The 22,972-nt window shown below is 43.3% G+C and overlaps 1 protein-coding gene across 1 annotated transcript; it reads left to right on the top strand.

Moving 5' to 3' along the window:
* Positions 1 to 1,502: 1,502 nt before the first annotated feature.
* On the top strand, positions 1,503 to 22,734 carry SLCO1C1 (solute carrier organic anion transporter family member 1C1; the record flags this gene model as incomplete). The annotated part of the gene is made up of 15 exons (XM_084206356.1): positions 1,503 to 1,542; positions 4,129 to 4,274; positions 6,208 to 6,349; positions 7,270 to 7,402; positions 8,002 to 8,123; positions 8,448 to 8,594; positions 9,698 to 9,796; positions 10,952 to 11,197; positions 12,441 to 12,605; positions 14,187 to 14,382; positions 15,347 to 15,512; positions 16,060 to 16,241; positions 20,175 to 20,239; positions 21,399 to 21,516; positions 22,512 to 22,734. 15 exons carry the CDS (start codon positions 1,503 to 1,505, stop codon positions 22,732 to 22,734), a joined length of 2,190 nt encoding a protein of 729 aa, XP_084062482.1.
* Positions 22,735 to 22,972: the final 238 nt, after the last annotated feature.

The following is a 22,972-nucleotide window of genomic DNA, read 5'->3' on the forward strand; positions in this document are numbered from 1 at the left end:
AATTTCACTTATTTTAAAGGACACTGTGGTAAAGTTTACCAGTGGCAGAATAACTGGAATCTGTGTCAGAAATCTTTGAAAGCAGCAAGGTCAGCCATGAAGATTAAAGGTCAGCCATGAAGATTAAAGGTCATGCAAAACTAGCACAGATCCTGTATTGTGTAAACTGAGTTTTCCTAATAATGCAAGGAAATGGCCTGGAAGCTGTTCTCTTAAAGAGGCTGAAAGAGCTCATAATCACTAAGTCTCCTAATCACTAATTACTGTGGACTACTAGGCACCCTGATATCTCAGAAAAGGGGAAAACAGATTTCCAAGTTTCCAAAGCAAAGAAGGATAAAAGACACTTTAAAGTACAAAATGTGAATTAGGTGTAGTGTAATAAAATTCCAGCCACACTGAGAGCCCAAAAAGGAGAAATAATGAAGGGAAGGATAATAATTTGTATTAAATCTAGGAAAGCAGAAGCCTTCTCTGTGTTTGGTTGTGTGAGTGAGGTTTTAGCTGCCATGGGAACCTGCTGTACTGGAGGGTGGGAGGGAACAAGAAGGGAAAAGGAAGAAGAATTTTTAACTTTAATACCTTTTCTGTTTATATAATCAAAGCTTCCAAGGTAGCAGAAGAAAGGATTTACAGCCTCTCTTAGCTCAGCAAACTACAGAGGGAGCTACTCACGTTCCTCACCTTTACCCAAACTTAAAAAAAAAAAGTTTCAGCAGCTGTGACCTCGTGGCAGGAAAAAAACTCAGGGTGGGAATGAAGTCTTCAAAATTTTCCTTTTCTTTCCCTGTGGCAAAGGACTTGACTGACTCTTCCATGCAATTCTGTCCTCCCCCTTAATGGATTTTTCCCTCTTGTTTTTGTTGGGGTTTATTTTCATGTTGACAGGGACGTTGCCCTATGGATTTTGGGCAGAACAGGAAGGAGCAGGGACTGGGTAAGAAGGCTTTGTGACCCTCCTGCCCACCCTCCAGCCTGTCTTCTCTCACACACTCCCCATTTTCTTTTTTTTTTTCCCCCAAGTCCATTCCCCCTTGAATTCTTCTGTTTCCTGGAATTAAGCAATTAATAAGATCAGAGTTTTGGGTAGTTTTTTTTTTCCTCTCCACAAAGCTTTGTCACGTGCCTCATCAAACTTACAGCAACTTGCAGAGGAAAACACCCCCTGGGAGCTGTTCAGGTGCTCCTGATGATTCCCAGCAGGGCACCCAGCCTCTTGGCTCTGCTGCTGTGCCCAGAGTCCTGGAACTGATCGGAGGGGACAGAGGAGGAAACACCTGAGGAGGTGGGGAGGAGGATGGGGGACAGACAAACTGCAAAGTCCCAGGCAAAACCAGGGGCAAAACGAGTTCCCCCACCCGTGTTCTCTCGCTTCCTGTGCCCCCAGGATGAGATGTGCAGCCCCAGACAGGGTCATTTCTGAGAGGAGCCTTCCCCTCCTGTTTGTCCCCTGTCTGTGCGTGCCAGCGCGGGTCTGCACGAGCAGCAGAGGCAGCTCACCCATGAAAACTGGGGGGCATCTCTGGGGATTCCTGCTGCCAGGTAAGATTTGCCTTTTCTTCTTCTCTTTGGTGCTTGGCTTTTCGTGGAGGATGTCTCTCAGCTGGGCTCACGGGCTGTCTGTCTGTCTGTCTGTCCAGCCAGTGCAGCTCCACGGGCAAAGGCTAAGGAGGCTTGCTGCAGGCTGGAGGGGTTCCCAGAGGGGGAGGATGTCCTGTGGGGCACTTCTGGGGGTGCCTCAGCCTGCTGGCTGCCTGCTCAGGGACAGGGCTGTCCTGGGGCTGACAGGTGCCCATGCCAGCCCTCGGGACGGGAGTGCCACTGCCACCAGGCTGTGCCACAGGTGAGCCCTGGGAGTGCCACTGCCACCAGGCTGTGCCACAGGTGAGCCCCTGGGAGTGCTTCAGGCGGGATGGAGAGCACCAGAGAAGGCTCCCACAGCCCAGCAGCTGGAGGCAGGGATGGGAGGAGGGGTCTGAGCAAGCTGTGGGCCCAGAGGAGTCAGGGACAAGGTGTGAGCATGGCCAGCAGCTGTCCTGCAGGCAGAGTGTCACCCACCAGGCAGTGTCACGCAGCTGGAGTGCTGCAGTGTCGTCCCGATTTTTTAAGATTTTTTAAAGATTTTCTGAGCCTTCTGATGTTTACATTCTTGTTCAGGGTGCCACCAGGGTTGTCAAGGCCTGGGATAATATATAAAATATATATTTTATATATATAATATATAAAATATATAGATATATAGAGATATTGCATATAGATATAGATATAGATAGATATATACACACCTGGGGATATATTAAAACCTGCCTGGATATCAGGCCTTCCTTGTTCTCTTCAATTTGACAGTCAGACAATAAATGCTAACAATTTTTATGCTGTAACAGCGTGACCATCAGTGTTGTTTCAGCTCTGCTGCCTCTTTGAGATTTGTTTCAGCTCAGTGGGACACGAGCTTGCATGCTGCTGTCGAGCATCAGTTTATCATATTCCACCACCCCCACAGCAATTTTTTTGTGTTCTGGCCAATCCTGCAGGTGTGGTGCAGTGGAGGGAACCCTCCACACCTCTGCCCACCTTCTCTAGCTGGAAGATGCTTTGCTCAGAGATAAGGACAATTCACTGAGCTGTGCTGCATATGCTTTCCATTTCCAGTTTGGGGTTTTTCCATTCCAAAACTGCTGTAAATATGCAGGGTGTTTCAAACCCTGCAGGAGAGGCTATTTGCTGTGCTTCTGTGGCAGCACACCTCATGTGATTGTAGAAAAGGATTTATGCTGTGAGGTACACGCTGGTTTTACCCATTGTACAGGTTCAAAAGTGGGGTTCGGGTTCAAATGTGTGGCTTTTCCCAAGACATCAAGAAAATCAGAAGCAGAACAGGAATAGGTGCAATGAGTTTTCAGCAAGCACAAAAATTTATTTTTTTTTAATTGCAAAAAACCTCTATACTCCTTAGTGTTGGTAAGGAAATATAACATTAGAGTTCCTGTCAGGACATTGAAATACAAACATTTATCTGTAGTCACAGCTCTCATTTTAAATGATGGAGAGATCTTGGTGAAAATTGTGGTGTCACAGAGTCCTTTTGTCTTATTGATATAACAACAGAGCCTATGAGCAAATCTTAGCATCTCAAGATATACTTTTGTTATTTTCACCTTTATTTCTGGTAAAACAGGTGCCTGTGTGGGAAGCCATGAAAACCCAAGCATCCAGAGGTATAGACATAAAACCATACATATTTTAACTTATCTGAGATGTTTCTTCAGACAACCATGAGAGAACAGGAACTTTTCCTATTCATATTTTCAGGCAGCTGTTCTGTAAAACATAGGACTGCCTAAAAGTGAACACAGAAGCTGATTTCATAAACATTTTCAGATCTGATTTAGAGATTGAAATTAAGAACAAAGTACTGCAGTATGTAACTAGAGATTTAAGAATTGCTGATACCTTTTGTTTTCAGAGTGCAGTATTTAGTTTTTCTTTACTTCTTTGTATTTACCTGCAAAGAAGCAAATTCACATTTTCCCCTGAAACAATTGACCACTGAGCCCTAAGACTGCATGTAAAATGGTAAAGGGAACTAAACCTCTTTATTCTTGTGTAACTCATTAGCTGACATCAGACGATTAGAGCTAATGTTTCCATCTAAAACAATTCAAGTGCCTCATTAAGGGGGATAGATTTCCTTTGATCTAATTACTTCATGTCCCAGATAGATGGGAAATTCAGGGATCAGTGCTGAGAAATCTCTGCAGACCTGGTCACATCCAGAAACGTGAATTTACATGTAGCCTTCAGAAATGCCATCTAAAATGTGAATGAGCCTCGTTTAGTCTGCTGGCAGTGCTTGGCCAAGTGTTTAATGAAATCACGTTGATGATAGCCAGGGAATGAAGATGATGGCTGTTTGCTGAGTATGATTTAATCTCCATTATTATAGGCAAGTGGATTGCAAATTTCCATAATTAAACATCCAGTGCACTGGTCAGATTCCGTTGTAAAGTCTGGTAATTGCTGTTGTTGGGAAAACAGTCCAGCAGGGTGTTGCTGTCACATGATGAGCTTTTGAGGCTGAGCTAATGGGATGCCCTTTTAAAGTGTTCTCCATGTTTTCTGCTTTAGAGGCAGGGGATACCATCATGGAGATTTCATCCAAGGAAAATACTCACTTTTTCCCAAACAACACAGTCTTGCCCGTGGACAGATCTTCGTTCAAATCCGAATCATCTGCATCCAAGGAGAAGCAGTCGTGTTGTGGAGGTATAAAGGTAGAGTAAGAGCTTTTGAATATTCCAGTAGGGACCTAGAAAATCTCTCCTTTTCTTCTTTTAAGATGAATGATCCCATTATAAGTTCTGATCATGTCATGCTGAGTCAGGATGCCATTATTAGATACATTTCTAAGTCACAAGAAAATCTTCTTCAGCTCTGTATTTGCCTAATGTTTGGCAGCCATCAAATATGATTTGTTGGTTGAGGCTTGTGTATTGTGAGATCTTCAAGATCCATCCAAAAAGGTCCCTCTGTCCTCCTTCTTGCTCCATCTGAAGCTGAGAGCAGGGCAGACAGGTAGCAGAGGCAGCTGTCACTGCAGAGAAGCTTTTTTAAGATGATAGCAGCTTTTTTAAGATGATAGCAGCTTTTTTAAGGTGCTTTTTTAAGATAGCAGCCATGGCAGTCTGCTGGGCTCCCCAAACTAATATTGTGTTACAGTCTGTGTGTTTTGAGGGCTGTGTTATTAAACCATGACTGCAAGGCTCCTTGTTCAAGGGAACTCTGCATGAGGTGACTTTGAAATGAAACTGCACAAGGGTTACTCCTTTTTTACCATTTTATCTGCACCTCTTTCACACCCCAGAAGTTTTCCCTGGAGCAGGGAGGTCCCTGAGTCCCAGCTCAGAGCCTCAGGATGTGGCTGTGCCTGCCTGGTGGGACAGGGGCACAGCAGGCAGCACAGGCTCTGCCTCTGCCTCTGCCTCTTCTCCTGGCACCCTCCTGGGTGAGGTCTCAAAATCCCCACGCCGTGGTGAGATGATTTGACTTACATGAAAAATGAGTTTTTGGCCTTGCCTCATTCTTTTCCTGGTGCACAGCCTTTATTTCTGCTGTTTTTTTCACTCACTCAAACACACATCTGCCTTCAGGTATTAATCCAGCTCCCAGTACAGCCAGTGAAATGAGCAATAGTCACCCTGAAGTCTGTAAATTTTGAATGGTTTTGTTTTGAAATGGAAAAGGAGTTGTTATTAAATAAATTTTGTACCATAATATAATTCTGTCATTGCTTCTCCAGTTGCTACAATGATAACCAAATTTCCTCAATGAATAAAACTTCAGTCACAGATTAACCAGTCAGGAATCAGTTTTTTAGCTCCAGAAATAGAAAAGCAATAATATTTCAGCTCAGTTTCTTTCTCTTTGAAGTTGTGTCTTCTAGGAACCCAAACTGATATTACTCATGTATTCCTGTAGGAACTTAGAAAACCTCTCTCTTTTTTGGTGAACCCTTTTTGAGTTCAGATTAGGTCCTGCTGAGTCAGAATGAAATTATTAAAGACATTTTTAAATCATGAAGAAGTCTACTTCAGGTTTTGCCTCATGTGTTAAGAAAACAATATACAGATACAACAGGTTGTTTTTACCAATTATCAGCCTTCCTGTTTCTTAAAACTGCCTTCATTAACCAGAAAGATGTGGTGGAATATCTGCTGACAGGCACTGACAAACCAGAGAAGAATGTGGAATCATGTGTCCCTTTCTGTCCCAGCCCTAGCTCAGGAGTGTCTTTCCACCACTGCACACCTGGGACAGTTGCAAACCCAGTAAAAAAATGTGTGTCCAAGACATTCAGAGGCATTTAAAGCTGCAGTTTACCTATACAATTTTCCTGAAAAAAAAACCTATGTGCTGTCACATTGCTATTTAAAATCCAAGGGCATAAATATACAGTAAATGAAAAATATTGTAATATTTGTACTGGAGAGTCCTTTGAGAGATGCTGCTGTAGGAAAAAAGACCCAGAGAGGGTTTGTAAATGTTTATTTACCCACAACTGATTCTGAAGGAGGGATAACCAGCCCTGGATAAAGGGACACAGAGATATATTTGAACCTTAGCACGAGAATTTGTCTAAAAATAATCCATGTATCTTCTGTACTGCCTGATTTTAATCACTGTGTCTTTTTTCTTTTTTTCCCCCAGATATTTCTTGGCGCATTGTCTTTTGTTTATTTTGCTAAAGCACTGTCAGGAAGTTACCTCAAAAGTACTATCACACAAATAGAAAGAAGATTTGACATCCCTTCCTCTTTGGTTGGTGTTATTGATGGAAGTTTTGAAATTGGTATGTGCTGTAGAAAGCCGCTTTTATTTTCAGAAAAAAAAGAGGGAGGCAGTTTGTTCTGAAGAATGGATTCAGGAATCTCCCTGAAACTTAAAACTGAGCAAGATTCACCTGGTGAAAATAAGTGGGGCTATCAGTATGATTATGTTCAGCAGGATAAGGTTGCTAATACAAGCAATTCAGCATAGACATTTAAAAAATTGTAATTTGACAAGCTAAGCACGTGGCTAATTCATACTAATAAACACACTGAGTGGTGAATAGGAATTTTCCTGCACAGATTTCTGCAGGCAGAAATCCACCTCCCCCACGAGTGTTTGTCCTTTGTGATCTCCATTTAATAGGAGAGGTTATTAAGCACTATTATTATTATTATTATTATTATTATTATTATTATTATTATTATTATTATTATTATTATTATTATTATTATTATTATTAAGCATTATCTCCATTATGAAGCAGCAGGAGGACAAACCTCTAACAGTAATCTGCATTTCCTGTCCAGTCCCTCTCCTTCCCTCTCACACTAAGGTTTCCAGCATGTCATTGTCTCACAATTTCAGATCACTGAATTTATCTCATGGGTGTTCTGTGGACTGTGGTACTCACAGGAATGAAGCCTTAGCCTAAGTGTGTAAAACTCAGCTTGATTCCTCCTTTCTCTGCCTTTCTGGTTATTTGTTCTCTCCACCTGGCACAGGCCTTCTCCTCTTTTCCAGCTGTTTATCCAGGGGTTTATGGTTTTCCCAGCACAGGGGGCATTGGGCTCCTGCAGAATGCCTGGAAAGAAGGAGAGAGGCCAACCCCACCAGCCCTGTCTCCCTGAAATCAGTTCTGTACTACTCTGGGAACTGTGATTTTAGGGGATCTCTCATCAACCAGCAGTAAAACTCAGTTTTCCTTTTGTACTCTCAAAGGGAACCTCCTCATCATAATTCTAGTGAGCTACTTTGGAGCAAAGCTTCACAGGCCAAGAATAATTGGAGCAGGCTGCTTAATTATGTCAGCTGGAACATTCCTAATTGCAATGCCCCAGTTCTTCATGGGAAGGTAAGTGCAAAGTGATCCCTGTTTTCCAGCTGGGCTCTGCACACTGAATGGCACTCACTAAAACATTTAGGCATTGGTTATGATGCTAGAAATAGGCATATTGGGGTGTGGTTACTTAATTCAAATTTTTTTTGGTGAAAAGATTTATTATGGTAGAGAAAATCATTTAACATGTATATTCTTTTTAGTTGTAATCAGCTTTTTTTAAAATTAGTCTCTGATTTTGACTGGCCACATTTGGATGTGGTTTAGGAATTGTTGAAATGACAGTAAGGAAGTGATGACTAAACTCAGTACAAGGCAGAGGATGCACCAGTGTCTGATAATCTCAGTCCAAATTCATGGATCACAGTAGAGTAAACTGCCTGTTAAACTGGAATTAATCACTGATGCAAAAAGAACCAATGGGACAATTTTCATGTACAGCTGCAGTACAAACAGAGCTCTGTTTATCCCCTGTAGGGCATGGATCCAGATGGATTCCTATGGATGCAGATGAAATTTGCATTTAAGTGCTTTAGGCCAATCTGGTAGTCACAGATCTGCTTGCTTTTTCTCATCAGTACTTGTGGATAAACACAAGTTTGCTTTCCAAACAGATACAGGTATGAAAGATTCCCTTCCACCGTCAATTCAACTGTCAGCCTCTCTCCATGTCTGCAGGATAAAAGCCAAACTCCCCTCTCAGCCCTGGAGAAATCTCAAGCAAAAATAAACGCAGGTGAGAACTGTCTCTGTTAAATCCTGGGGCTGGCAGTGCTTGCTGTCATTAATGTTTCCCAAATCTTTCTGTCAGGAGATCCCAGTTTTCATTAGAAGGAAGTGAAAGAGTTTTCTAAAAAGGGATGTATGTGGTAGCAAATGTATAAAACCAGCAAAATTGTACTATCTGTGAGGCAGCTCCTGCTAAAAATGTTTCTACCTTAAGCTATTTCACAGCTTTCCTTCTGTTTCTCCCAGAACAGAAGTATTTCAGGAGCCCTGAGCTTTCGGGGTCAGACTGGTGCTGCAAACACTTGGTGGTTGTCTCTCGCTGTGCCCACAGGGTGTGAGAAGGAAGCAGGCTCTTCCATGTGGATCTATGTTTTACTTGGAAACCTCCTGCGTGGGATAGGGGAAACCCCCATCCAGCCCCTGGGAATTGCATACATCGATGATTATGCTGTGGAAGAGAATGCTGCCTTATATATCGGTAAAATAAATAGAATTTCTTTTTCCTCGTGGATTTCTCCCCCGAGGAAACCGAGTCGTTCTGAAGAATGGAATGAATGTTATTGAATTAACTTGCCCTGATTGTTTTGTTTGCATAATTTCCAATATTAAAGTTTTTTTAACAGTCATGTACACTCAAGGGACCGAGTTCCCATTTAATTATACCAGCACAGTTCCATTATCTTAATTTGGTGAAAGAATTTGACCTTGGGTTCCTGCTGTTACCCTAATCTTCCTAATTCTTCTGGATGTGGACTGCTGAGCCTCTGTGCACATTCAGTTCTCTGGAAAGTGATAAAAACAGGCTCTCTTTTAAGCACTTAAAATAGAATTTCAGTGGGCACTCAGAACATTCCCTCCAGATTCATGAAGGATTATAAACAATAGTGCTGAAGCTTTAGGAAGTTGGGATCACTGTTTGTTGTGTTCCTTGTCTGATGGCTGCACATTCACCTGAAATATTACCAAAAAGTCCTGTCTCATCAGCATCTGCTCTTGACAAGTCTCCAGCCAGGCAAAAGGCAAAAAATCCAATTCTCTCTGTGAAAGATTCCCTCTTCCCAGACTTCCAGGTGAATTTTTTCAAATTCAAAGTATTCAGAAAGTTTGGCTGAGGGTGTACAGAAACATATTAACAGTGGAAACAACAGCAAAGTGATTTCTCAGTCTGTTCAGGGCAAACCTCAACTAAAAGTGATCAGTTAACTTTAAAAAAATCATATTTGCTCCCCAGTCACTGTGACCCTGTCAGCTAAAGCATTTCTAGCAGGTGTAGATTGGTGTTGCTGTTGAGTTCAGGCCATTCAGCTTGCTGACATTTTTTCCTTCAGGCTGAATGTAACTCTTTAATTGGATAATAAAAAGTGTCATCATAGTGGGGAAAATTTTATTGATGGGGTTTTTCCTTCTTGGAAATATTTCAATTTGTGTAACCGTGTCTTTCAATATTTCAAGGTGTTTCAATACAATATTTCAGTGTGTGTCTCTTGCTGCCCATCTCGTGCCATAATCTGCTGTCAGATGCAGGAGACCCAGTGCCCTCTCTGGCTCAGGAGTGTGACAGTGCCCTGTTTTCCCTTCCAGGCTGTGTGCAGACAGTGGCAATTATAGGGCCAATATTTGGCTTTCTCCTGGGATCCCTCTGTGCCAAACTTTACGTTGACGTTGGCTTTGTGGATCTGGGTAAGTCAGAACACTCAGGCTTGAGAAAAACCCAGTCAGGCTCCAAAATGCCTATTTTTGGCCAAGAACTCTCTGCATGAGGGGCTAGCAGGGCTAGAGTGGGCACTCTGTGGAATGAAAGCAGTGTAGGGCTCCATGCAGAATAGGCTGGCAAGGAGGATGGGTGCAGAGGAAGAAGGAGGTCTGACTCTTCCTCAGCCCCAGCAGATCTGCTGCAGGTGCCTCCAAGAGATGCTTTGCTAAGGAGGCTCTGGGGAGATCATGGGAGCCAGGAGGAAACAGGACTGAGGCTCAGGATGCTGGATGTGCTTTTTTTATATCCTGTTGTTGCCTAGAAAAGTGGTTTGGCAGGGGGTACCAAATTTCCTGATTACTCTTCTTCTGAGAAAAAATCATTTAAAAAAAAATAGGAGGAAAACAGGCTTTTTCCTGGGGTTTTTGTGCAGAACAGCCTGGCTGGGAGCAGGTGAGTGGCCACCTGGACTGCCCCAAGTGCTGGTGCAGCATCTCTGAGGGTGTGCAAGTGGCACAGCAGTGTCAAGGCCAGCCATCAGTGAGTCCTCAGCTTGTCCCCACAGCTGCTCCTGTAAAACACCCACAGTGACACAGAGCACAGCTGGACTGGATGGAAACACCACCCTGCACACCCACCTTCCTTACCAGCAGCACCTATCCTCCAGGTGTATTTAATTGATATAAGGGTCTCCCTGAGCCAGGTCTCATGAGCTCTTGGAGATCTATATCACACCTGAGATAGCTCAGCCACCTCAGATGGCATAAAATCAGCAGGACGGCTTCTGTGGTAGTGTTGGAAACCGAAAAGTTTTAATAAAAGGCAAAATAACAAAGTTCTTTACAGAGAAAAACAGAGCCAGGGGCAAGAGGCTCTTGCTCCTGGTAGAACACCTCACAACAGCCATTAGTTCCTTTGTTCTCTTCTTTTTCTAGTAAGTTGCTCAGGCAGGACTTTTTGGCTCCTGTCCAGTTGGCTATCCTTAAGTTTGAGGTGACCCCCAGGTCCTATGAGGTGTCTTTTTACCTAATTGAGGAATCTCTGGGCTTTTTTCCTATTTTCAGGAGACAAAGGATAGTTCTGTCACTCCCTGCACAGGGGGCACATTCCTCCACTGATTGTTCTTCCTTTCCCTCCTGCAGACAGCGTCACCATCAGCCCCAAGGACGCGCAGTGGGTGGGGGCGTGGTGGCTGGGCTACCTGATAGCTGGGGCCATCAGCATCCTGGCTGGCATCCCCTTCTGGTTCCTGCCCCGCCACCTGCCCAGCCCCGAGGGCAGGAAGGACTCCAGCACCTCCTCGGAGCACTCCAAGTTCATCACCGAGGAGAACAAGGAGCAAGGCGCTTCCTCCTGGCAGCGGGCGAAGCTTGCAGAGATGGCAAAAGGCAAAGCACTCCAGTTTTCTTCCTGATTGATCAGTTTTTCTCTCAGAGGGTTTTAGACTTAAAAATTTTATACTTTCTGAGTCCTTATTTGTGATGGTGTTCACGGGGGTCACAGGATGAGGGAGGAGATGAGAATGTTGACTCCATGTTCAGATGGCTGATTTATTATTTTATGATATATATTATATTAAAAACTATACTAAAAGAATAGAAGGAAGGATTTCATCAGAAGGCTTAGCTAAGAATAGAAAAGGAATGATAACAAAGGTTCAGACTGACTGAGAAAATCTGGACAGCTGGACTGTGATTGGCCATTAACTAGAAACAACCACATGAGACCAATCCCAGCTCCACCTGCTGCATCCCACAGCAGCAGACAATCATTGTTTGCATTTTGTTCCTGAGGCCTCTCAGCTTCTCAAGAGGAAAAATCCTAAGGAAAGGATTTTTCATAAAACATGTCTGTGACACTTGTTTTAATGGTCTCAGAATTCTGTTTTCCTCCTTTCACTCTCCAGCTCCATGGTACACACAAAAAGGTCTCGTCAGTGTTCCCTGGACTTCCTATTGCATGAGAAATGGCTGAGATTTGTAAAATTACAATAGTGGCCCAGCACATATCATGAAACTCTGCAAAAATGTTTTATTCACATGTAGTGACTGTTGCAGAAGTGGTGCTCAAATAAAACCCAGCCCTTGGGTTTTGCTGATTATTTTTGTCCTGCATTAGGAAAACATGAACAATGTCTGATCAGAATATAGATGGGCACAGAGCAGCTCCAGTGTTAGAGGAGGCTGTCTGGATTTAGACAGAAGCTGGTTTGCACAATTGCATTTCCTTGGCCATGCTTTGCCAAAAGCATTTTCCCTCAGAACTTGAATCTGCACCTCAGTATTTCTGTGCTTACTGTCAGCTGTGCTGAGCACTCTTTGCCCAAATTAAGATAAACAGTGCTGTGGCTGTTGAGGAGACAGAGAAACCAAATCATTCCTGGTTTCTGATGGAAAGAAGGTGTTTAAAACAAGATATCTCTCCTGGGGAATTGATGCTTAGTGTTTTCCTCCACTGTTCCTCCCTCCAGAAATGGGGGAGCTGTGAGGAGCACCAGGGAACTTCCCAGATTCCCTCTGAAATGTTTTGCAGTTTTGGGTGTTTTGGAGGGGGCACACATGTTACAAAGCATTATTACAGCAGTTATTCTCTCTCTGGCCTGCTTGTTATTTCTGCTGCTTTGTCTTGCAGACTTCTTGCCATCGCTGAAGAACCTCTTTGGGAACCCAGTTTACATTCTGTATTTGTGTGCAAGTATTATCCAGTTCAATTCTTTAATTGGCATGGTGACCTACAAGCCAAAGTATATTGAGCAACAGTATGGGCAGACATCTTCAAAAACTAACTTTGTTATAGGTAAGGCTATAGCTGCTTCTTGATAGCTTTAAAATGGACATTTTAGGAGTGCCAAATACATATAGGAAAAATTGTATTATCTTAGGGTATGTTCATTTCTTCTTCTTCCTTGTCTGACTTTAAGTAACAGCTCATGGAAGGTAAGTTATTTCATTTCTGCTTCAGCACTCATTAACTCTGAGTTTATCTGTACAAGAGGTACTGTAAAAGTTTACATTATTTGATAACTTAATTCCCATTTCACTGGAAATTTGAAAAGTCCTTTCCCTTTCCCTCTATATCACATGTACATACATAATATATGTACAATGCAAGAAAATAACTGAGAAATAATTTTAAAACAGTTCACATAAATGTATCATCAGATCTGCTGCCTTGGTGGCTTCCCATTTATTTCAACAAAACAAAGACCAGTGCAGTGAGTGCTGTGGGTGACTCTCTGAAGAGGTTGGTGTTAAATAAAAGGAAGCCAAGCCATATCCCAAGCTGTCCCTTACAGCACACAAGAGAGAAGCCTCTTCAGCCTTTGGGTACAGAAATCCACATTTTTGTGGCTGACTCCATGAGCTGACTGGAGTGCCCAGCTGCTGAACCTGCATGTGGGGTTCAGCCCCAGAGGTCCAGGGCTTCAATAGCATTAGCAGCAAAGAGGTTTACATCTCCCCAGCCCAGAGGGAGCTGCCTTGCTCCAGAGCAGCATTAGTTGCACAGCAACAGAGGTCCATATGTGCAGAAAAGCTGATGTGATCCATTGTGCTATGTTAATTCCATTCAAGATAGAAGCTGGAATTTCCTGGCACCGAACTCCTCAAAGCAAGGAGAAATCTTCGAGTATAGTTGATGGCCAAAGAAAGTCCAGAAAACAATCCCTACATTCAGTGTAGTGCTTCTCATTGTATTTAAAGATTTTCTGGAGCTAAGCTTTCAGGTATGTGCAAAGTGAGTGAGGATTAAGAACCATTTGATTTCTCTGAGCACAGGGACTCTGTCCAACAGGGAGTGTGTGATGGGAGGATCCTGCTGAGTGGCTGTCCCTGCAATCAGGTGACTTTTCTTCCTCCTTTTCCTTTCTCTCCAAATCCACCCTTCCTAAGGAACCTGAGGGCTGACTCAAACTCACAGTGCTTATTTCTCTTTCACAACTTCTTTTCTATCAAAATCTCTGATAGATATCAAAATTGTCAGAGCAATTTGAAGCACTAAAAAGAATTTTAAAAGGCAGGTCTCGCTCTGGCTTTTGTAACATTAGAAAGAACTAAATTTGTCCTCTAGGAATCAGCAGATGACTCCACTGACAAACTAATTGGAAAGAAGAAATTGGAAGAGCATTATTTTATCCATAATCTCTCTGTCAAACAACCAGCAAAGAAGCATGTCCTTGGGAGTAAGTTTTTCAAAGCTGTCCCAGCATCTTTGTCAAACTCCAGGGATTGGTCTAAGTCTGGACAAAATAAAATGCCCTGACAGAAGATCTTTTATGTTTTGCTCCTTCATCTGGTTGCTGCAGCTGTTTTTGTGGCTGACGAGGTTTGTCCATTGAGCTGGGGTTTTCATTAATACAGATTTTCTGTTTGATTCCAGGTCTTATTAACATTCCTGCTGTGGCCTTTGGCATATTCTCTGGAGGGCTGATCATGAAGAGGTTTGGAGTCGGTGTTGTAGGGGCTGCAAAGCTTTCCTTGGGATCATCCTTCTTCGGTTACCTCCTGCTGCTCTCCCTGTTTGCCATGGGCTGCGGGAACTCGGAGGTGGCCGGGCTGACTGTGTCCTACCACGGGTATGCTGGCAGGGCACAAAGGGCTCCTGCAAACCCAGCTCCTGCCTCCTTCTGTGCCACCAAGTAGATCTTGTTGAAAAGAGAGTGGCTGACCTGAATGGGCTTCCCAGAAATTTAATTCAAATTGGTGGAAACTGCTCCGTTCCAGCGGGTGTTGTGTCGTGACCCTCTCGTGATTGTGGCATAAACCAGTGGGGTTTATGTCACAGGGGCAGATTATTTTTCTGATTACTTTTTAATTATTATTGCCATGGGACCCATCCTTTGAGCCCAGTGGTTCCTGGAAATGTGAGTAGCTCAGTAGGGGGGAAGAGACTGAATTAATTGTTTCTTGCCTTTGTGTGCCACTGAACAATGAATGGCATTTAATAGCCTTTGAACTCAAAACTTAAGGATTCCTGGATTAACCATGAGGTACACCTGAGGATAACATTTTACCCATGCTATTACTCTGTAAAACTAACTTTTTTGGGAGGAGTTTCCAGCACTGACTCACAGCAGCTGCTCCACTGGTGCCTGATGACTGAATTTGACAGAGCTGTCGTGTGAGGTATCAGACACTCACTTTGGATGAATCCCATTCTGATCAGCTCCTTGCTAACTTCTACAGGGACCATTTCCCATGAGTGACTCACTCCCTTCTGTGCCACTTACCTAGTTGTGTTAGAGCTGCACAACCAAAACCTTAGAAAATCTGAGAAAATGCACGAGTATAAATTGGTAGCTGTCCCCTGTAATAAAATACATCCTGTCTCACAGTAAGTGGTGAGATAGTGTGAAAACCTTTGGATAACAGAGAAATGAGGATTTACACTGCTGTGTGGGTGTGAAGGGACAGCCTTTGATGGGCTGCAGAGGGAAGGTGTGGCCAGGTGCTGCTGGCAGAGAGCATCGCCCCGCAGGTGATCGTGACTTCCTCCACATCTGCCGGGCAGCCCCTCTGCAGCTCCTCTTTTTTCCACAGAGCTAAACCCACGAGTGACCACGAGCAAGCCCTGTTTTCAGAGTGCAACTCAGGCTGCTCCTGTTCCAGGAACGACTGGGACCCCATCTGTGGGGAGGATGGCGTTACCTACGTGTCCCCCTGCCTGGCCGGCTGCCGCGCGTCCAACGGCACCGGGAAAAACACCGTAAGGCAACCCTGCAGTTCTGGGTGAGATGGGATGGTAATATCTGATACAGGGTGTAAGGCAACCCTCCATTTCTGTGTGGTGTGGGATCTTTATTTCTGATAAAGGGCACTGGGAGAAACACCATAAAATCCTTCATTTCCACGTGAGGTGGGATCATTCTTTCTGATACAACCAGGTGAAAGTGGATTTAAACTGAGCACGGCACATCCTCTTCAGCCATGAACTCAGGGTTTTTTAGCAATCTGGCACCCACATTTAAAATTTTTTCACTTTGCTGTTGCCAGCAGAAATCACAAGCAGAAAATGTTGGAGGCTTTTTGGGTTTTTGAGCTTTTGGCTACCAAGGCTGCTGGAAAAAACCCTAATAACTATATTCATCATCAGTAGATGCTTCATCATTTTCTCCTTCATTGTATAAGCCTTTCCTTTCATAAAACATTTCCCATTTTGGACTTGAACTTTCAGCCATCCAGAATGTGCAATTCCTAAACCTCCACTTCCCCACCATTTAGGTTTTCATACACTTTTGCCTGCTCTCTTCCAGGTATTTTTTAACTGCAGCTGCGTGGGAACCTCTGAATCTTCACAAAGCTCCTCAGCTGTGGTGGGACCGTGTCAAAAAGGAAATGAGTGTCCCAAAATGTTTCTGTATTTCCTGGTAATATCAGTTATCACTTCATACACTTTGTCAGTAGGTGGCACACCTGGATACATACTGCTTCTAAGGTAAGGAATAATTCCTGCTGAAATTGCCAAATCTTTTCAAAGTGTTTTGACACGTGACTGGTACTCCCTCCCCTCCTGCTATTCCTAGTACTGGGAAATGTTTTGCAGCTGTGCAAGGTGGTATATTCCATATGTTTTTTTTTTTTCTCCTTGTTTTAACGATTGTTTTAGCATGAGGTGTTTGGTTTTTTTTTTCCTATTGTGATAATCACAGATTTACTGAATGCTTGTCCCAATGCATATTTAACTGCTGGAACCGTTTGTCCATCACTGTAAGCTTTGAAGCTAATTTTAGCAAGTGCAAAAAGCATTTAATACTACAAGTGCTTAATCTGGATTTTTGTCAGCAGCTTGCAATGTTTGGATTCCAAGTCCTGCTCTGCTCTGTTTTGAAAACCTTTCTTTCTCAGTTCCTTTTTCCAAATTATTTCCAGATGGACACAGTCTACTTCCCAAACAAAACAAGAGTAAATCCAGTCTAACTGGTCTTTAGTATTGTAGCTGTGTTTTCTTGCTCCCAAATTCTCCTTGGTTTTGGATTCAGGTTTCTGGAGCAGGCCCTGTCTCCTTGCTGGTATCTTTACAGCACATGGACAATGCCAGTGTTAGATCTGGCTGAACATAGGCTGTATGGAAAAACCTAAATAAAGAGAGATGTGACTTCAGCTAGGGCTCCATCACAGTCCTTGAACCAGAACAAATATTCACACAGAGACTTTGAGAAACGGCTGGGGTGAGGATCCTTCCCCACTGCCCTGCACAAACCCTGCCAGTGAGGTGTGCACAAGCTGCCCAGCTTTCCTCACACACCTTGCAGGGCTACTCACAGCATCTCTCTCTCCCCAGGGCTCTCTCCAAAAACAATCACACTCTAATCCATTTTAGACCATTTTTTACTGAAGCTCCTGCACAGCTGAGCTGTCCCTGTGCCAGGATGAGGAAGATTCATTGTGGTGGTGTTCTCAGGGGTCCCAGGACGAGGGAAGAGATGAGAATCTTGACTCCATATTTCAGAAGGCTGATTCAGTATTTTATGATATCTATTATATTAAAAGAAAATTATATACTAAAACTATACTAAAAAAAAGAGAAATAAGACATCAGAAGGCTAGCAAAGAAAGGAATGGAATGATAATAAAATCTTGTGACTGACCAGAGTCCCAGCACAGCTGGACCTGTGATTGGTCATCAAGCAGAAACAACTCCCATGGACCAATAAAAGATGCACCTGTTGCATCCCACAGCAGCAGATAATTACTCTTTTTCTTTTCCTCTGAGGCTTCTCAGAGAAAAAATCCTAGCAAAGGATTTTTCAGAAAATATGTCTGTGACAATTCATCGGTGGAGAGCTTGCAGCAAAGCCCTCAGGGTTTGTGCCAGATTGCTCTCTGTGTTTGCCACGCTGGATAAATGTGGGCATAGAGCTGTGCAGGGGTGCAGTTCCCTTCCCCCTTCCCTCAACATCCAATCTCCCTTCCATCCACAAGACACCTGGTGGAAAATGTGCACATCTGGTACCACACAGGGCCTCAAGACTGTGGTGGCCATGCTCAACCTCCTGCTTTCTCCTTGTCCCCACTGCATAAAAAATTGAGTGTTTGGGAGGTGTTCATAACATGCAAGCTCAAATCTCACAGGGCTGCCTGCCCTTCTCAGCCCTAAGAACTTGCTCTTGGGGATCTTACTGCTTAATCAATTTGGTCAGAAAAGCTTAGGAAGGTTTTCAGTTACAGTACTAAACCACTTTGTTATATGAAATCAGAAAAATAGTTTTATTGGTTGTGCTCCAATGCTTTTATTGCTGTTGAAAATCATTTTACTTTGAGAGACATTTAACTGAAACTGAGAAGTTATGAGTTTTCCTGCTGGATTGAAGGCATCCACCTTTGATGTGCAGCTAAATAAAACATGTTTCAGTAAGTTCAATCCTTTTTTTTTTTTTTTTTTTCTGCACTGCAAATGACCTTTGGGCACAACTTCACTTTAAACTCATGCTTACTTTTGTCTTTTTCAAAATCCATCACTGACTGACTTTCTCAAAAAAATCTGGCTGAATTGAAAGTGTGCTTCTGTTACCAGAATGAAAATAAATTTTCCTTGACACAAATAGTCCCAAGGTCAAGTTGCAGGCTTCATTATGTATTTTTTCCAATGATCACTTTTAAAAGTTATTCAGCATTCAGTCATCTCTGTTAGGATTCCAGCATTTAGGGAAGCTGATGTTTTCAGATGAGCAGCTATCACTGCACCTGCCATGCAGGACAAACTCAGCTAAATCCCTAAAAGCCTGCAAGATTTAGTGACATTTACTTTGATGGTTTGCACACTGAAGTCATTGAAATATGCCTTCAGCTGGTGACCAGGTCATTTGCTGAAATGTCATTTGGGTGGTATTAGTGTAACTACAGCAGCCAAGGAACTTGGGAAAGCCCTGAGGTTTTTGAGAAGAAAGCCCTGCAGTTCAGATAGGTGTTGTTCAAGCCCCAGCTATTAATAGCAGAGGATTAGGCAGTGAAAAGGAAGTCTCAGATCTCCCTAAGAGGTCTGGCTATCACTCAGCATCACAAAGAGCTCTGGTTTCCTTGCAAAGACAATACAAAGAATAAAACTTTTTTTTTTTCATCTGAAAGAGAATATATTTTTGCAGGATATAAATCCTGGGAAATAGATATCTAATATCCAGTTATTGGTTTTATTTTCCACTTGTTGCTCCCTGTGCCCTCAGATTTGTTTAGAGGGACTCTAGGCTGAGGAGTGCTTGTGTAGCAGGTGTCTAGCAGGGGAGCAAGACACTGTTCTTCCAACTTAAAATCATTTTACAGCCATGTCCTCATCCATGGCAGTGCTTGCATAAGCCACAATCAATAGATTGTGTGATGATAATCCACAGCCAGGGCATTAGAGAATAAAGTGTTGAAAACTACCCCTGGTGAGGAACAATAGAGTTAGTTCTGAAATGTCTTTATTATTTTTTTAACATATTCCCAATTACATTAATTTTTGCAGGAGCTGAGACTGTATCTCCAGTGCTATGTTCATCCACAATGAGAAATTGAATTTCAGCCCAGTTCATTTTTAATTATTTGAATATTTATTTAAATATATTTATTATTGAATAGAATGACTGTGACAGAAGTTTTATTGATCACCATATTGATAAATGTGTCACCCCACATACCAAGACTGTCCTTGTTGGACCATGTGACTGGCACTGCCCACTTGCCAAAGTCAAACAGATTTGTGCTGGGTTGGGCACTGTGATGGTCAGTCTGGTGGGTGCTGGGGGAGCAGAGGTGATTCCTTCAAATCTGGGAGGCTCCACACACACCCAGCTGGCAGCAGGGTGGGACAGAGAGGCAGCTGCTCCCCTGCCCACCTCCAAGGCTGAGGATCCAAGGCTGGGGCAGGGCTCCTCTGGAGCCAGGAGAGCTGGATGTGTGTGTGGGACTCACCCTGCCATCTCAGCAGGGATGCAAAGGGTCTGCTCTGTCAGAGAATGGCCTGGAGGATTTACCCCTGCAGAGGTGGGATCCTGGTCTAGATAGGGTGCAGTGAAAAGTGAGTGCCTGAATCCCTTGGACTAGCCTGGGGCTGGGTCCTGAATTTCAGGGAGTGTCTAACTGAGCAAAGCCATCCAATGGGTGCATGATTCCACTAGCAATTTTCTTGTCCTGTGTTAGTGACACCTAAGTGCTGATATCATCTGAAAATCCACAACCTTCTTAAAATGGGAGGTTGAATATAGATGTTCAGAACTCCTAGATGCCCTTCTGGTTTAATCACCTTTTTTACATATTTCTGCAGTTTGATCAAAGTCCATTAAGGAGGATAAGGTCACATTTCTTTCCTTTCTCTTGCTTTCTATTTGTGCTCTAATTATATACACCTGGTGCTTTATTTCCAGTTAACATTTTTTATTATTATTATTTTCAGGTGCATTAAACCCCACCTGAAATCATTTGCACTTGGTATCTACACCCTGGCAATAAGAGTACTTGGTAAGTCCATTTGTACTCCTGAGTAGGTTTTAATTCACTCCTCACTAATCATTTATCTTAGAATTCAGCTTTGATTATTGGAAAGAACAATGTCCATCTGCAAATGGATATAATATGATTAAAAAGAAAGGTTGGAAAAAGGAAACTGGTTTGTACTTCATAAATCACATAGTTACATCTTAAGTATAATTAAAATACACAAGGCCAATATTTATAGAGATGTGATGCTGTAGACTATGAAGCTAACATCAAAATTACATCTTGTCTCCTTACTCAGCAAAAAGCATAAGAGAACAGCTGTGGCTGAGAATTTGTGACTGCTTTTCAAGCATGTATTCCCTATTTTCCCAGGGAATTAATGTGACTGACTGCAGGTGTGCCTGGGAGCAGGGTTCACTGCAGCCTTGTGGCAGAGCCACCTGAAATCAAGGGTAACATGAGATGCCAATGACCTGGAAATTCTAAAATCCTCTAGGTCTTCATGAAAAAAAAAAATCAGCAAGAAGCAAGTCACCTCTTTACATGAGCAGAGTTAGATGAACTGGATGAAATTATATCAACGCAAGCTGTTGGCTTCTTTCTTACACCTTTGCAGGCCAGGATTTTCTCTCCAGGCTTACATCCTCCTCTGGCACCCCAGGTGACACAGAGTGCAGGGTGTCCCCATCAGCACATGAAAAAGACTTTTCCTGTCCATCAGCCCCCAGAACTGCAGTAGGTTTGCCCCTGCCACAGTGGGACCTCAAGATACTTGGGGGATCCCTGCAGCCCCACTGTCTCTGTCCCTCCTCATCCCCACCCAGCACACAGGAGACCCCTACACCCAGGCTGAACAGGCTTGGGTAAAAAAGGAGAATTATCTCCTATTTTTTTTTTCCCCAGAGATGTCCCGCAGGGTGAGGAAACCAAACCGTGGCCAGCACTCCTTCCAGGGACTTCCAGGGGCTTTTTGATGCTTTGTCATGCTTTCCTGGCTTCCCACAGGGAGGAAAGGGTGGTGTGTGCCTGGGCAGCACAAGGCACGTCTTCCCCAGCCAGTGTGCAGTGTCCTTGCTGTTGGAATGTATTGCTGAGTGTTCTGATGACCCTGCCTCTAGATCGAAACAGACCCCCCTGGACAGCCAATTTCTCACCTCTGTTTGTTTGTTCAACACACCAGCGGGGATTCCAGCCCCAGTGTATTTTGGAGTAGCCATAGACACCACCTGCCTGAAATGGGGCAGCAAAAGGTGTGGGGGAAGAGGAGCCTGCAGACTCTATGACTCCAGGGCACTCAGGTAACAGCTCTTCTCCATTCCTTCTTTACCTTTTGTTCTTAAAGTGCATCTACACCTGGAACTGCTAGCAGAATTTCTGTTAAAAAACTTGAGTGAAAGATCTGAAACTGAATTAAAAACTCTGACTAACAATATTAACAATAATGCTCACATTTCACTCTTTTGATTCAATCTCTTTTTTTGGGGAAGGGTGGATCAGCTTGTTTCAGTATCAGCTGTAAATAATTGTCACTTAATAATACACAAAAAAAAAGTTGTGTTGAAACCTCACTTTTATTCTAACACTTCCCTCAACTTTCAATATCTCTGCTGTCATAGTGTGTATGTGTAAACAAGTTATTAAACTTCATTTTTCTCCATGCTGGAGCTGGATCTAAAAATGAAGGCAAAGGTGTCACAAAACATGCTTGGCTTATCTAGAGGCTTAAGTGCAGAGTTGTCTTTATCAATTTATTGCTAGAGGACAGTAAATGTCTGAACTGCATTTCTGAAAGGCTTCTCCAGAAATGAAGAATGGAATAACAGTGGTAAGAGGAAAACGGGAGAACAGGTTGTCCCTTCTCCCACCACAAGGAAAATAAACATGAGAGAAGGGTACATCTTGTTTTGAAAACTTGAAGGAAAGAGCAAAATCTCAGCTGGGACTCTTTTTGCTAATAAAACATTATGATGTTATTGTTGCTGCTGTTGTTGCTGTCATTATGCCTGCAAAGCAAAAATGCCATCAAATGGTCTGGTCATCGCTGGTACTGTTGGTATATTAAAAAATAGAGCAGCTGCCCTAGAAATATTAGTGCTCTTCTTACTGAAGCATGTTGTCTTGGAGGTCAGTCAATGCCTGAGATGCTTTCTTGAGCACAGAGCTGACAAACTCCCCTCTCCAGGGTCACCCCTTGAGCGCAGTGTCCTTACCCAGCCTTCCCTGATGAAAAGGTGAATGTGTCCTTGATGCCTTCTGCTCGTGTGTTGGCTCTGATCAATCATTTCTCTCTCAGGTATGTGTACCTGGGGCTGACTTTGGTCTTGGGCACGGTGTCCATTGTCTTCAGTGTTGCTGTCCTTTGGGTTCTCCGAAAAAGGTCATCTCCACAAGATGAGACCCTCTCAGCCAACGGGGAGAGAGGCACCAGTGGGACAAAGAGCAGAAAAGATCATTTTGTCCATAGTGACCAGTTAATTCAGTCAACTTACTGGCCAGAAAAGGAGACCAGGCTTTAGGAAAACTGAGATCTCCACCGTGCTTTTGCCCAGTGAGTGGTGTTCCAGGCAAAAATCCATCATCAGTGAAGCAGCATCTTAGTAGCCGCCCTGAAAACGTTCACCCTCTTGCAATTTTCACTGTGAACCCCAAAAGCAAAGACCACCAATGTTTTTTCTAGCACGTGAACAGCTCTGAAAACACTGCTCACCCTTTTTTTCTGCCGAGTGAGGGGGTTTCCTACAGCTGGGGAGGCGC

Source organism: Fringilla coelebs (genome assembly GCF_963513975.1).
Source record: "Fringilla coelebs genome assembly, chromosome: 5".
Classification (NCBI taxonomy): Eukaryota; Metazoa; Chordata; class Aves; order Passeriformes; family Fringillidae; genus Fringilla; species Fringilla coelebs.